The 16,092-nt window shown below is 41.8% G+C and overlaps 1 protein-coding gene across 1 annotated transcript in view; it reads right to left on the reverse strand.

Annotated features, from left to right (window-relative positions):
• Positions 1-11,725: 11,725 nt before the first annotated feature.
• Positions 11,726-16,092, reverse strand: part of LOC115460501 (membrane-spanning 4-domains subfamily A member 4A-like) — a 100,032-nt gene continuing 95,665 nt past the window's right edge. Inside the window, exon 8 of the mRNA XM_030190265.1 lies at positions 11,726-12,280. Within this exon, the coding sequence (XP_030046125.1) occupies positions 12,005-12,280 (276 nt within the window). The 3' untranslated portion in view covers positions 11,726-12,004. The remainder of the gene's footprint in view (positions 12,281-16,092) is intronic.

Below are 16,092 nucleotides of genomic sequence, written 5' to 3' on the forward strand. Positions count from 1 at the left end.
TTTCCCCCACTGTATGCATCATGGGTTGAACCTGGGTATCGGACACACACATCCACTATTTCCCCCTGGGCATCACACACAAATTGCATATTCATGGAGTGGAATGCTTTTCTATTCCTTTAGTTGGCCTCTCATGCCACAGGGGGTCAGAGGTCGGAGTGCAACATGAACGTGTGCAGTTGATGATGACTATGATCGAGGAAAAGTGAGCTATGCTGTAGAACTGAGCCATGTTGTTCTGTAGGGCCTGGGGGTAGCGGGGAAGGTGATGTAGTCTGAGGTGTGGGTGAGAAAGGCATCAAGGAACTAGGTAAGGCAATTGGAAATGGATGGCTGGGTGAGGCCCGCATTCACAGCTAGGACAGACTGAAAACTACCAGTGACCAGAAAAGTGAGAAGCTGGTGACCTTAACATGGACTATGATAGAATTGTTCCTACGGGTACGGGGCAATAGGAGGGGTTTGAGCTGGTCACAAAGTTGCTGGATGGTTAGGGCTCTTAAGCTTGGAAAAGAGACGGATGAGGGGAGATATGATTGAGGTCTACAAAATCATAAGTACATAAGTATTGCCGTACTTGGACAGACCGAAGGTTCATCAAATCCAGCATCTTGTTTCCAACAGTGGCCAATCCAGGTCACAAGTACCTGGCAAGAGCCCAAAGCAACATTTTATGTTGCTTATCTTAGAAATAAGCAGTGGATTTCCCCCAGTCCATTTTAATAATGGCTTATGGTCTTTTCTTTTAGGAAGATACCCGAACCTTTTTTTAAATCTCTGGCAAGGAATTCCAGAATTTAATTACACATTGGGGTTTAAAGGGGGAATTGTAGGTTAGTGATAGGCAAAATAAAAATATAAAAAGCAAATTTTTATCAACTTACCTCCATGGTCTTTTCCCCTTAGTTTTAAAAACTTTGTACCACAGCATTAACAGATAGATTCTAGCAGGCCCTGCAGGATCTAGTTTAGTCTTCCCACCCACCCCTAGGACAACTCTTCATTCAGTTATTGTAATTAGGGTAACAAGCAAGGAGTGCTCTTACAGAGTTTAAAATTCATTTCATTACCATCTAAGAAGAAAACACCGAATAAATCATATAATATACTAGCCAACTTATTTTCAAAAGAGAAAGACGCCCATATTTCGACCCAAATCGGGAGATGGGCGTCCGTTTCCCGTGGGCGCCCAAATCGGTATAATCGAAACCCGATTTTGGGCGTCCTCAACTGCAGTCTGTCACGGAGACGAACAAAGATCACAGGAGCGTGTTGGAGGCGTGGTGAAGGCAGGACTGGGGCGTGGTTATCGGCCGAGGAGAGATGGGCGTCTTTAGCTGATAATTGAAACAAGAAGAGCGTTTTTGATGAGAATTTGGTCCGCTTTATTTGGACCTTTGTTTTCAGGTCCAAGTCCCAAAAAAGTGCCCCAACTGACCAGATGACCACCGGAGGGAATCGGGGATGACCTACCCTGACTCCCCCAGTGGTCACTAACCCCCTCCCACCAAAAAAACCCACTTTACAAACTTTTTTTGCCAGCCTTAAATGCCGTACCCACCTCCAAGATAGCAGAATGTGTTCTATCCTCTGACAGCCTTTCCCTGGTTCTGATGTGGGTCTTGGGTGGGTGTGACACCTTTTCTCTTAAGGGCACTGCAGAGTCACATCAGCAATGCATTGCGGTGGGTGTAGGATATTCCACTAGCTTGTGATTCCACTAGCTTATGCTAAATGCTCACAATGTTGGTAGTTGGTAGGCTCTACTCCCATGGTGCTTTTCCCTCTGCTTACAGGGTCAGAGTGTGCCCTGTTTTGTTTCCGGTAGTCCATGAGGTAGTGGCCATTTGTGTAAGACACTTTTAGATCCCTTTCATGGGTTAGCCACGTTACAGCACTTAGTTCTTACCTTGAATGTTGCTGAAAGAGGGCATTGTACACCATTCTGCCAGCTCGGACCTACTGCTAATCTCAGTACCAGCGAGACTCGTTGCCAGTGGGGCACAACCTCTGATCTGCAGTTAACTGTGAGTAAAGGTGCTTATTCAAATAAAGGACGTTTTCAGCGAGATTTGTCTTCAGCTGTGAACTGCTGTGCCAAGGTTATACACCAGCAACAAGTCCTGTCCCTGGAGTACTCTTAGTGGGTACTGCAGTGCACTTCAGGCAGGCAGACCCAGGCCCATCCCCCCCCCCCACCTGTAACACTTGTGGTGGTAAATGGGAGGCCTCTAAAACCCACTGTACCCACATGTAGTTGCCCCCTTCACCCCTAATAGCTATGGTAGTGTTGTACATTTGTCCCTCCCACAACCAAATGGCTTGGATTGGGACGTTTCTGAGCTGGGCATTTTTAGTTTCCATTATCGCAAAAAAAAAACCAAAAAACGCCCACCTCAGAAGGGACCAAATCCATGGCATTTGGTCCGTCCAAACTGTATTTTCAAAACGAAAGATGGACACCCATCTTTTTCGAAAATACGGTCTGTCCTGCCCATTCACATACCCGTTTTCGGACATAGACGCCCATGGAGATGGGCGTTCGCATTTGATTATGCCCCTCCACATAAACTAAAAGACATTTTTATATTAGGCTAATATCCTTAATACTGTAGCAAGTTTTAAATTATTGAAAAACTCAAAAACACTAAGATGGAGTCAGCAGTCCAGCAGCGAGAGGGGTGCTATCCAGTCGTTTGCATTGAGTGTCACATATAAGATTATCTCCCAGTTGGTGAGATGTCATATGTGTGTGCCCAATGCAAAGAGCTCCTAGCTCTCAGAGAATGTGTCTGTTCTCTTGAGGCTAGAGTAGCAGACTTGGTGGAGCTGAGGGAGACAGAGAGGTACATAGAGGAGACCTACAGGGATGTTGTAGAAAAGACCCACCTTCAGTCTGGTGGCCCCTGTGCTACCTTGGAGGAGGGCAGTGGCGTACCAAGGGGGGGCAGTGGGGGTGGTCCGCCCCGGGCACACACCGCTGGGGGGTGCCGCGGTGCGTGCCTGCTCCGAGTTCGCTAAACTTCTTCGCTCGTTCACTGCAGCTCCCTCAGAGGGGGGGGGGTCATTTCGCCAGAGGGGGGGGGGGCGCATCGGCGCTCCGCCCCGGGTGCCATCCAGGCAAGGAACGCCACTGGAGGAGGGAGGTCTCCTAGAAGGAGAGCATTACCCTGGTGAAGTAGGAAGTACTCCTGTAGCCAGGACCTGCCCACCAGGGGATGTACTATCCTCTCACACTGAGTTTATGTCTCCAAGTGCTGCCTGGGAGGGAAAGGTTAGGACAGCTGTTGTAGTTGGTGATTCGATCATTAGGCATATAGATAACTGGGTGGCTGGTGGACGTGAGGATCTCCTGGTTACTTGCCTGCCTGGTGCGAAGGTGGCGGACCTCACGTGTCACCTAGATAGGATTTTAGATAGTGCTGGGGAGGAGTTGGCTGTCTTGGTACATGTGGGTACCAATGACATAAGAAAATGTGGGAGAGAGGTTCTGGAAGCCAAATTTAGGCTCTTAGGTAGAAAGCTCAAATCCAGATCCTCTAGGGTAGCATTTTCTGAAAACCTTCTGCTCAGTGTGCTGCTGCAGCTAAGAAAGCAAATAGAATGTTAGGTATTATTAGGAAAGGAATGGAAAACAAAAATGAGGATGTTATAATGCCGTTGTATCGCTGCATGGTGCAACCGCACCTCGAATATTGTGTTCAATTCTGGTCGCCGCATCTCAAAAAAGATATAGTGGAATTAGAAAAGGTACAGAGAAGGGTGACGAAAATGATAAAGGGGATGGGACGACTTCCCTATGAGGAAAAGCTAAAGCGGCTAGGGCTCTTCAGCTTGGCGAAAAGGCGGCTGAGAGGAGATATGATAGAAGTCTATAAAATAAAGAGTGGAGTTCAACGGGTAGATGTGAAATGTCTGTTTACGCTTTCCATAAATACTAGGACTAGGAGGCATGCGATGAAGCTAAAATGTAGTAAATTTAAAACGAATAGGAGAAAATATTTCTTCACTCAACATGTAATTAAACTCTGGAATTCATTGCCAGAGAATGTGGTAAAGGCAGTTAGCTTAGTGGAGTTAGAAAAAGGTTTGGATGGCTTCCTAAAGGAGAAGTCCATAGACCATTATTAAATGGAATTGGGGAAAATCAACTATTTTGATAAGCAGTATAGCATGTTTATCGTTTATTCATTTACTAGACCGTCACTTGTTACAGAAGTAAATCAGAACGGTTTACAATATAACATTACATTACTACTACTACTATTTAACATTTCTAAAGTGCTACCAGGGTTGTGCAGCGCTGTACAATTAACAAAGAAGGACAGTCCCTGCTCAAAGGAGCTTACAATCTAAAGGACAAAAAGTGCAGTCAATCAAGATTGAGGCAGTCTAGATTTCCTGGATAGAGGTACAGTGGTTAGGTGCCGAAAGCGGCATTGAAGAGGTGGGCTTTGAGCAAGGATTTGAAGATGGGTAGGGAGGGGGCTTGGGCAGTGATTTCAGAAAAGGAAGAAAAGGAGGCAGGGGTTGGAGGGTTGAGAGAATGGACTAAGGGAAGGAGAGGTGGAGGTGACCTGGTTGAGAATTCAAGTTTAATCTTGTAAACCTTATCATGAAAGTACTCAGCCAGAGTCTGGGGAGAAAGTGAAGGGGGAGTTGGAGGTGAAGGCACTTTGAGGAGAGAGTTCAGTGTGACAAAGAGACCTCGAGGGTTTATGCCAAGAGAATTTGTCAAGTGGATGTAATAGTCCTGTTTGGCAAGTAAAAGAGCAGACTGGAAGGAGGTCAGCAAAAATTTGAAATGGATGAAGTCAGCATGGGCACGGGATTTCTCTGCTCTATAGAGCTTGCCATAAAAATGAGAGAACTCGGTTTGTATCTGAGCTAGAGTGGTGCACTCCTCCCCAGTCTCTGCTGTAATAGAGTATATAAAATTTCGCTGAGCCTGCTTTTTAAGCTTGAAGGCCAGTAGGTGCCCAGCCTTATTGTCAAATGCAAAATGGTCATCTTGTACTTCAGCCTTCTGAATCTCATTGAGCTGTAAACGGAGAGTATATAAATGCTCTAGACAGGATTGATCAGTTGGATCCTGTTTATGCAGCGCATCTACCTGGGTTATTTGGCTATCTAGAGAATATTCATGATCCTTATGCTGTTTATGTAGATGGGGTCTGGAGAGCTATAATATGCCCTGCATCATAGCTTTAATGCCCTCTCAGAGTACAAAAGGCTCTATATACCATATACATAACCTTCAAAAAGAACATTCAAAACACTTACAAAAGGCAAAACTTGGCTTAAATTTGATCGACACCGTAGAATCCAAACTAAAACTAAATAAAGCAACTAATTCATGGTCATTACCAACCTATTTGACCAAAGCGACTACAACAGTTTCACAATTGACAACACTTCAGTCCCCACTGACAATAATCTGAAAATTCTAGGTATCATTTATAGACAAATATTTAACATTTGATACTCATGTTTCCTCAGTAATCACAAAATCTTTCAGATCTCTTTGGAAACTAAAAAGGATCAGATCCTATTTCTCATCAGAAACATTCAGACTGTTGGTACAATCATTAACATTATACCAATTCAATTATTGTAATGCCATATATGCTGGCTGTAAAGAGTACATAAGTATTGCCATACTGGAACAGACTAAAGGTCCATCAAGCCCAGCATCCTGTTTCCAACAGTGACCAATCCAGGTCACAAATACCTGGCAAGATCCCAAAAATGTACAAAACATTTTATGCTGCTTATCCCAGAAATAAGCAGTGGATTTTTCCCAAGTCCATTTTTATAATGGTCTATCCTTTAGGAAGCTGTCCAAACCTTTTTAAAACCCTGCTAAACTAACTGCCTTTACCACTTTCTCTGGCAACGAATTCCAGAGTTTAATTACACATTGAGTGAAGAAAAAGTTTCTCCGATTCGTTTTAAATTTACTATTTTGTAGCTTCATGAAATGCCCCCTAGTCCTAGTATTTTTGGAAAGAGTAATCAGATGCTTCACGTCTACCCTTTCCACTCCACTCATTATTTTATAGACCTCTATCATATCTCCCCTCAGCTGTCTTTTCTCCAAGCTGAAAAGCCCTAGCTGCTTTACTCTTTCCTCATAGGGAAGTTGTCCCATCCCCTTTATCATTTTCGTCGCCCTTCTGTGCACCTTTTCTAATTCCACTATATCTTTTTTGAGATGTGGTGACCAGAATTGAACACAATATTCGAGGTGTGGTCACACCATGGAGCGATACAAACTACAAACAGCTCAAAACACTGCAGCCAGGTTCATATACAAAATCTCTTGTTTTGAAATGCCTCCCCTTTATTAAACAAATCACACTGGCTTCCCATCAAAGCGAGAATCACCTTCAAATTATGTGCCTGTATCTTTCAAATACTAAATGGCACAGCTCAAGGCTATATGGTACCATTAATAAACTTACCTCAAAGAAACACTAAATATGAGGCAAGACACTATCTCGGACTACACCTCCCAAATTGCAAAAAAGTGATCTACAAAACTGTCCAGTTTGCAGACTTCACTTACCTAGGAACCAAATGGTGGAACTCCTTACCACCCAAAATAAGAAATATACAAGAATATACTAGATTCTGCAAAATCCTCAAATCATTCCTATTCAAACATATCCTCACAAAGAACAACCATATCTTAAACAATTATCACCTGATTTGGTTATTATTCTATTTACCATTAACTTTCTCTTTGCTTCATGTACAATTTCTCATTCACAATAGATTTTCTAAATGTTACATTTTCAAAGTTATCCCAGTATGTTTATGATACTGTATTGTAAAATTGGATTCTCACAACAAATTACTTTCTTATGCATTATTCTTTGTTATGTATCCTATACTGTTTATTGTAAGCCACACTGAACTCAAACATGTTTGGGATAATGTGCAATATAAATGTCACAATAAATAAATAAATAAATAAATATCCTCAATATCATTAAGGTCTATATATACACTTATGTCTTTCCGCAGGGATTCCACATTTTTGGGTTCGAAAACGAAAGCGTCTGACATATGCCAGTACTGCCAACTCAAATAGTCACTCCATATGCTCAGGGTCAGACACACCAGCGCATAATCAGACCAAGTGCGGGTCTGGATGGAGCTATCTCTGGTGGCTCATAAAATGTCACCATCTCCCAGCCAGAGATCTGTGTCAGAAGGAGATTGATGCACCGAGGAGTAGATATAGTCCCTTTCTGTCAGGTGTGCCACTCTCCAAAGGTCATGTAGGACCTAATGCACCAGAAAGCTCCTAAAATGTGCCCTGTTGTGTAGTGCATAGCTAACATGAGATGCAGTTATCTAAGCAGGGGTAATATTAAAGCCTCTCCCCCCACCAAGAGGTGTCCCTCCCTATGATGCTGTAATAGCATGCCCAAAGTATCAAAAAAGGGTCCCTGATCTTCATTAGGAGCATAGACATAGAGCAAGGTATATAAATTATCTGCTAAAGGTACTTTAAGCAATAGATATTTGCCATTTTTGTCAGGTATCACCTGCCAAATCTGCCAAGGAAACGCCCCAGATGAGACTATCATAACCCCCCCCCCCCCCCCGGTTTTAGTCTGGGAGCCAGTAGAAACCAAAAGAAATGGTAGAATACTGTCTATGGAAAACCAGTCACTCGTACCCTGCTTCAGATGCATTTTTTTATTAAAAGCTGCATCTGCTCTCAGGAGGCATAATTGTTTAAGCATCAATTGACGCTTAGTAGTGTGTGTTGGGGGGGGGGGAGGGGGTAAGCCCAAGCACATTCAAACTCATACACCAACAGTCATAAAACCATCTACTCCATTCTATCCAACAACATAACTCACACTACTGTAACACCCTTCCCCCCTACACAGACACATGCTCCATAATGCAATAACACCCTCCCCCCAATAACAGTAACAAAGTCAAATAGCACCAGTAAAAACCCCCTCAATCCCCCCCACCAACCCAAACAAACCCTTCATCAAATCCGGTATGTTGACCAGCAGATGTCGGCACACCTATAAGGAGGAAGAAAACACCATCACAATTAACCCCATCAGGGCTCAACTAACTGTCCACTGAATCCATCCTGAACATCAACCTGCAGAACACAGCAGATAGCAACTCCCTAGTTGTTTCAGAAATGACTTAAGAAATAAGGGTTATTTACAGAGTGAAGTTTAAGATTCTCATGTTAGTTTGTAAATGTTTGTATACTGATGTACCTTGATACTTCACTACGTTATTGAACTTGTATATGCCAAGTCGTAGATTGCACTCCGAATCTGCAATGTATTTGTGTGGTCCTTCAACCACAACATGTCACCATGCTGAAACCCGGAAGCATGTGGTTTTTTTTGTGGCTGCTCCTGTTTTTTGGAATGAGCTTCCCAGTTACTTGTAACAGGTTACATTGTTTGTGCCTTTAAGAAAGGCAGGAAGTGCCTTTGGTCTACAAATATGAGTCTTCTGCAGTGCTTTGTAATAGGCTTTTCCTGAGCACGTCCCAGTTCCTTATGCCTTGTGGGACTTTTCCTATTGGCTTGTCCCTGTGTATGATGGAATGTAGCCTGCACATTCTCTCTCCATTGAGTATTAGGAATATGTCTGCAGCATGGGCTTCTAAGAACTTGTCTAACACTGTGCCTAGCTTTTTTAAGCCTTTCAAAAGCCTTGTAACATCATCAAATTTTCACCATTTAAAGTATTGACAGCATGTACTCATCAGCCAGTGCTGAGATTTCCTGGTTCCCCGAAAGGCACCCATTTCACTGCTGCTTTTTCATGGAACTTGAGCTGGGGAATGTTACTGGTTGTCTTACTGTTGTCTTCTGACGGCACTCAGGGCACTGCACAGAGCAAACTCCTCCTGCAAAATTTGAAAGGTTTTTAAATATTCATCATGTAACAGCTGCCCCAAGAGTCATATCTTTTGTCTCTTCCAAATAACCAGTGCCGACAGAAGACAACAATAAGACGACCAGTAACATTCCCCAGCTCAAGTCCCTTGAAAAAGCTGCAGCAAAACGGGTGCCTGTCGAGACCGATTGAGCTCTCAGATAAGTGGAATGGCACTTGTTTTTGCTTAGCTGTTGGTCATTTGGATGGCAAGATGATCATATATTAAAAAAAAAAGAAAACTTCTCTACACGTATAGTAGTTTGACTCACAGAATAGCACAAATTAAGGAAGGAGGGGTTTTTTTTTGGTCTACGATTATCTCAGTCACGGGATTTGCAGATACTGTAATCACTATGCAGTGACATATTCCTGTTATTTATGAGACCTTTTCCTCCTTCCTGAACACATCTAGAAGTGAGCATTGAATATAGTAGTTTACTTTTTGATACATGATTTGGACATATCAGTAGACGATTGAGAAGCCACTGAGGATTATTTATAAGTGTTATGATTGATTAGAGCACCAGTCTTGACATCCAGAGTTGTCCTATTCAAATCCTACTGCTACTGCTTGTGATATTGGGCAAGTTACTTAACCCTCCATTTCCTCAGGTATAAGCTTAGATTGTGAGCAAAATCTAAATAAATAAAATGACCAAGATAGTTTATACTGGGGTGTAGGGATATGATTTTCAAGACAGCCAATCTGAAACTCAGTGGCAGTCCTTTTCATTGTGTGGTGCATGTTCAAATTTATTAATGTCAATTACACAGTCACTTTATTGCCTTTTTCACCGCTCTCTGTGGATGCCACTTAAATTTTTAAAAAATGTAGAAAAGAAACTAATGACTCTTGCTGGTCTTGTTAGAGGTCAGTTGGAACTTTGACTCATTTGATATATGAGTGTTCAAATTTGCAAGTCTGTTGGAAGGATGTGTGGCAAAGGATAACAGCTGCTTTGGGAATAGACATGAATTTGTTGCTGAAGATCATTATTTGGATGTCCTTACTTCTTTCAGCTGCCATTCCAATGCCTACCAAATGTCTTTTTGATTTTTAGTTACTGTGGCACTAAAAGAACCGCACAGTATATTAATCAGTACATAGGGGGCATATCTATAAAGTGCACCTAGACAAGCACCTATGAAGAGCCTATTCTATAAAGGAAAATAGGTGCCTACTTTACTTTATATAATACTAATGGAAGAGGGTATATGCACACACATATATGTACTTAGGCGTGAGCACTTAGGCCAGACAGAGAGCTGCTGTAATATGCTCACACATAAATGCCAGACATATGAATATAAAGTATTATATTCTACACATAACCCCTGGATTGTATACATCATGTCCAAATTTGTGCACCCAACTTTCTGCATGCATCAGAGATGCAGGCGCAAATACATTGACTAATAAGTTTGGAAACATCAATAATTGGCAGTCATAAAACATCTGCGCGTGCATCTCACTGTGCACTAATTCTATAAAGCACAGTGCCTAACTTCATTCGCATGTATCTGAAAAGGGGGTGTGACCAGGGGTATGCTGGGGCATTCTAAAAGGTTTCATGCGGAATAATGGAATTTGCCTGAAGCGCATCTAGGTTGGGTGTTGGCATTTACACATGCAGGCGTTAAGTATGGTACCCAAAAGTTAGGTGCTGAATCCGTGTCAAACGGTATTCTATTAATGACATGCTCCCTTTATAGAAAAGTGCTTAGCACTCAATTTTTTCAGTGCCAAATTTTCAGCACCATTTATTGAATTCCTTTCTATGTGTACAAATGGCTTGGATTTGGTCGTTTCCGAGATGGGTGTCCTCGGTTTCCTTTATCGGCGAAAATCGGGGATGACCATCTCTAAGGACAACCATCTCTAAGGTCGACCTAAATTTTGCGATTTGGGTGTCCCTGACCATATTATTAAAACGAAAGATGGACGCCCATCTTGTTTCGATAATACAGGTTTCCCCCACCCCTTCGCCGGGACGTCCTGCAAGGACGTCCTCAGGAAAACTTGGGCACCCCTTTCGATTATGCCCCTCAATATCACCCAGCATTAAGGAATTACAGTAAAAGTAACAGGATAAACATAAACTTAAACTTTTATCACTGTGTACATAAGCGAATAGTTGTTAGAAAGACAGTATTATTACGTTAACATTGGTTCTTGATTGTGAAATTGCATTATAGTGAGTTACATGTGCTGTTTCATATTCCTTGATCGAATAAAGGTAAGACCACCATTCAGTAAAGTGAAGTGTAGAATTGAATTAAATGTGAAGCAATTGCCAACAAAATGTTGAACAATTTAAAAATGTTCTCAGGGAGCATAAGATCAGGGCATGATGAATGTAAAACAGCACTATAGGATATATGTGTAGGTTTTTCTACCGGGATAATAGACAATAATGCTACCTTGACAGTATATGTAGGAAAACTCCTATAAAGCTAAATTCTATAAATAGTACCTAAAAAAAATGGCGCAAAAAGTGCTTAAAGTTAGGCACTCTTTATAGAATAGAACTTAGCATCGGGAACCACAACTACATTTAGGCGTGACCATTAATACCAATGAAACCTTGTTGTAAATCTTCACATCTAAATTTGGGTGGGTCCCCATTATTCTATAACAACGCAAATAAATTGTGGACATGCCCCTGACCCTCACATGGCTGCACCCCCTTTTTGGACTTGCATGTAAAATTTATACACAGATCCTGCATGTAAAATTACATGCATAAATTTTAATTAAATCCAATTAGCACCAATAATTGCTTGTTAAGACCTCAATTATTGGCGCTAAATGACTTGTTATTCAATTAAATTGTATGGGCACAGTTTTTAGCAACTTTTATAGACTTTGGGGGATATTGTCTAACATCCTTTAGTTTCCTTTGATAAAAATCAGTAAGTGTTGATTTTGTTGATTCCCTTTCTATGTACAGAATATAGTTGTTATAAACTGCTTTGCTATATATACTAGGAAAGGCAGTATATCAAATACAATAAACCATAAATTTGAATATTCTGCTTCTTTTCTCTCCCTTGCCTTCCTTATCTCTTAGGGATCCTGTTTTGTATTATTATCAGTTGTCGGTAGTGCCAGAGAATATGGGGTGACTTGAGGTCTGCATGGCTCAGTGTCAATGTACACTGGGACTTCTTTTGCTGATTGGTTAACTTCAGGTCTTTTTTGATCAATTTCTTCATAGGTTTCTGCTGGCTCAGATGGAGAGTTGGCTTCTGGTCTGTACTGATTGGCTACATTATGCATTGGCAGGGCCGCAAGATTGAAGTTCATCTCTGGTGTGAATTCATTTTGCAGGATGGCAATTGACTGTTAAAGGAAAGAGAACATTATGGTCAGGGTTATTGTTAATGTAAGTAATGTCGCTATCATTGTGTCTTTTCTTTTTTCTTCTTCATTTCATCATTGGAACAGAGGAGTAGACTAATGGTCAGATCAGTGGGCTAAGAACCAGAGAAGCCCACTTCAAATCCTGCTGTGGCTCCCTGTGATCTTAGGAAGTTACTTAACCTTCCATTGCTTCAGGTACAAGCTTAAACTGTGAGTCCTCTGAGGTCAGGAAACTACCTACCTTAAGCTACAAATAAAAAGGTATGAACCATGAAAATGTGCCACCATGCTTACCCCCATTTTTTCATCATCAGCACAATTTCTATCATACAGATGACCATTGAACCCATCAACTTTCCACAGCTATCAAAGTGGTCATCAGTACTACCATTAATATAAACCAAACACCAGTATCAGCACTGTTATCACCACCTTTCACAGTACTAACATTTTCACTATCATCCCAACTACCACCGTTATCATTCAAATCAACATTTTGCCCTGATACCATCATAACCATCACAGCCACTATCATCATTATTAAAGTCATAACGTCTTACCTGTTAACATTAGCCTTGATATCCTTACCATAGGTAACAAGCCTCACTAGCAAAACTGCCACTCCAAGCATCAGGGCTGATGTGAGAATTGGTTTACATGACCCAAAGAATTATCATGGCAGCAGCAGGAAAAGGTGACAGGAGAGCATAAGTATTATATGGGGGGTAAGGGAACAATGGATTCATTGCCCCACAGACAATATGTGTTTCCTTCCTAGTTCAGCTCCCCACATTCTTTCATGATTCAGATACCAAATTCTGTCTCCTTTCACTCCGGGTACAATACCATAGCTCTCATCCCTAGTTCTGATTCCTAACTCAGTTCTCTGCACTGGCTGCTCAGCAGGAAAAGTCTACACTTGTATTACAAAGGGTACTGTGATTGCTGTATTTCTGAGATGCTCCTGATGAAACCTTTTGTGAAATGGTGACACTCTGTAGAGCGTATCAGCATGTATAATCAGATAAGTACCCGCTCTAGCATGACAAAATGAAAATTGTTATGACAAATGAAAAAAGAAATGAATAAATGTATTAATAGTTTGAAAGAAGATAACAATTTTGAGGAGGTATTTTAGGACTAGTAAAGACATTTGCGCTGTCATTAGTCCAAAGTTATACTGAGACGTGACTTGAGCCTCTGAAGTCTTTTTCCTCCTTTTTTAATTTTAGCAGAATTTAAAATTACTTGCACTATTTGTAAAGTGATTGTATCAACATTATAAGTACAGAGTCATCACATATAGTAGCTCAGCTCTTTAGCCACTGGAATCATCATATCATACTGGGCAGGTGGGGGGTGGGGGGGAAACAGAAGCAGAGAGAGAGTCTTTCTCCAATGACACAGCCAACTTCAGGGGTTCCCCCCTCTGATACAGTTGGCCTGGTTTACATAGTAAAGTGGTATGTTAGCCGTGTTAGTCCACTTTTAAAGACTTGACTCCTGTCCATCAAAGGTAGTACAGCAGGCAAGTATGGGCCTCATAGAAGGTGCCACAAAAATTGTGAACTCCTCTCTTTCTAATGGGCAACTACCAACAGCATTAAAAAAGGCAGAGGTTCACCCTTTGCTGAAGCAAAACAACCTTGACCAGCACAAACTTGAAAGTTACGAGCCAGTATCCAACATCCCATTTCTAGAGAAATGTACAGAATAAACACTGTGCTCAACTCAGTGATTGGCTAGAAGAGAGAAACTGGCTAGATCCATGTCAATCTGGATTCAGACCCGGTTATGGAACAAACAGTCCTCGTATCCCTACTAGATGATCTTCACAGAAATCGAGACAGGGGATCCACCTCGGTGTTAGTACTGCTAGATTTCTCAGCAGCTTTTGACACTATGGATCATGATATCATGCTAGCATGACTGACACAAACAGATATCAATGGATCAGTACTTGCTTGGTTCAGATCCTATCTATCAGACAGCCAACATTCCATAATGTTTGGCAGCAACTCATTGCTACCATGGACCTGTGAGCACCACAATGATTGATACTGTCAACTATTCTGTTCAATATCCACCTGAAGCCACTAGCTGAACTGATTCAGTCAATGGATATTCAGTTCTACATCTATGTGGATAATGTGCAGCTACTCATACCCATTGAAGCTGACTTACCTACAGCCCTTAATAAACTGATTACCTGTCTAACATCAATTCAAGAATGGGCTAAACACAACAAACGTTGCCTGAACCCAACTAAACCAAGCTTCTCTGGGTCCCTAACACAAGTGGATACATACCTGATATCAAAATCTCTTTTGGGAAGTACAAACTCCCCCTCAAATCACAAGTTAGGAACCTTGTAATACAGTTAGATTCAACTCTAACTCTGATTCCCCAAATCCAAGCAACCTTCAGTAGCTGCTTCTACTATTTGCAACAGCTACGCTGCCTCTTTATCCCAGTTGTGCATACCATGATAACATCAAGACTGGATTACTATAATGCACTCTACAATGGTCTGACTACAAAGGGCCTGCACCAGCTCCAATTGATTTAGAATGCTACAGCAAGACTAATAAGGTTGCAAGCGATGTGACCACATCACACCATTTTTGCAAAAACTTCATTGGCTACCAGTACAATACAGGGCTAAATTTAAAACTCTATGTCTGATCTTCAAGACCTGGAAAGGAAATGGCCCCGAGTTCCTGAAGAATAGGATGATCCTCTACACACCTCCAAGAACACTAAGGTCCTCCCAAGGATTATCACTAATCACATCCTCTCCAAAAGACTACTACTACTTACCCGCAAGCGAGCCTTCTCCAGAATAGGCAAAATAATGGTCGCTGCTGAAAGAAAGGATAGTTAACTTTCTAGAAGCCAGCTGGTTACAGGACCCAAGGTAACAGGGCTTTACCAAAGGAAAATCCTGCCAAACGAATCTTATTCACTTTGTTGACTGGGTGACCAAAGAACTAAAGGATGTGCGCTAGATGTAATCTACTTGGATTTCAGCAAAGCCTTTGATACAGTCCCCCACAGAAGACTCATGAATAAGCTGCAAGGGTTGAACTTAGGACCATAAGTGAACTGGATAGGAAACTGGTTGACCGACAGGTGGCAGAGGTTGGTGGTAAATGGAATCCACTCGGAGGAAAGGAATGTGAGCAGTGGAGTTCCTCAGGGGTTGGAGCTGGGGACGATTCTGTTTAATATATTTGTGGGAGATATTGCTGAAGGGTTGGAAAGGTTTGCCTTTTTTGTGGATGACATGAAGATAGCCAATAGAATGGATACCCTGGAGGGAGTAGAAACAATGAGAAGGGATCTCCGAACCTTAGAAGAATGGTTGAGGGTCTGGCAGTTAAAATTTAATTAGTACACTTTTCCGGGGCGACTAAATGTAGTCCGGTTTCTATCAACTTGTTTCTAAGTAATATCTCAAGAAACCTATCAAACTTAAAATAGTGCACTGTGAAACACCAATACTTTTTTTTATAATTTTTAAATATGCTGATAGTGCTCAGTGGAGGGGGTTACGTCCACAGGACTCACTTGCAGTACATGCTGCCATAGCCCCTTTAAAGCATCACTGCACACCACCTCCCTACCTATTTTCTACTGCACAAAGTATGGGACTTATGCTTCATATGTCAATTACATGCAACAGCTGTTCAAAATCTAAAGGACAAGTACTGCTACTTAGCTCGTCCCGGGATAGTGGTTGCATTCAGATGTGTCCATGTCCTGTGGGGATCCCCATCCACAGTGTGATT

This window comes from Microcaecilia unicolor, chromosome 1 (assembly GCF_901765095.1).
Source record: "Microcaecilia unicolor chromosome 1, aMicUni1.1, whole genome shotgun sequence".
Taxonomy (NCBI): Eukaryota; Metazoa; Chordata; class Amphibia; order Gymnophiona; family Siphonopidae; genus Microcaecilia; species Microcaecilia unicolor.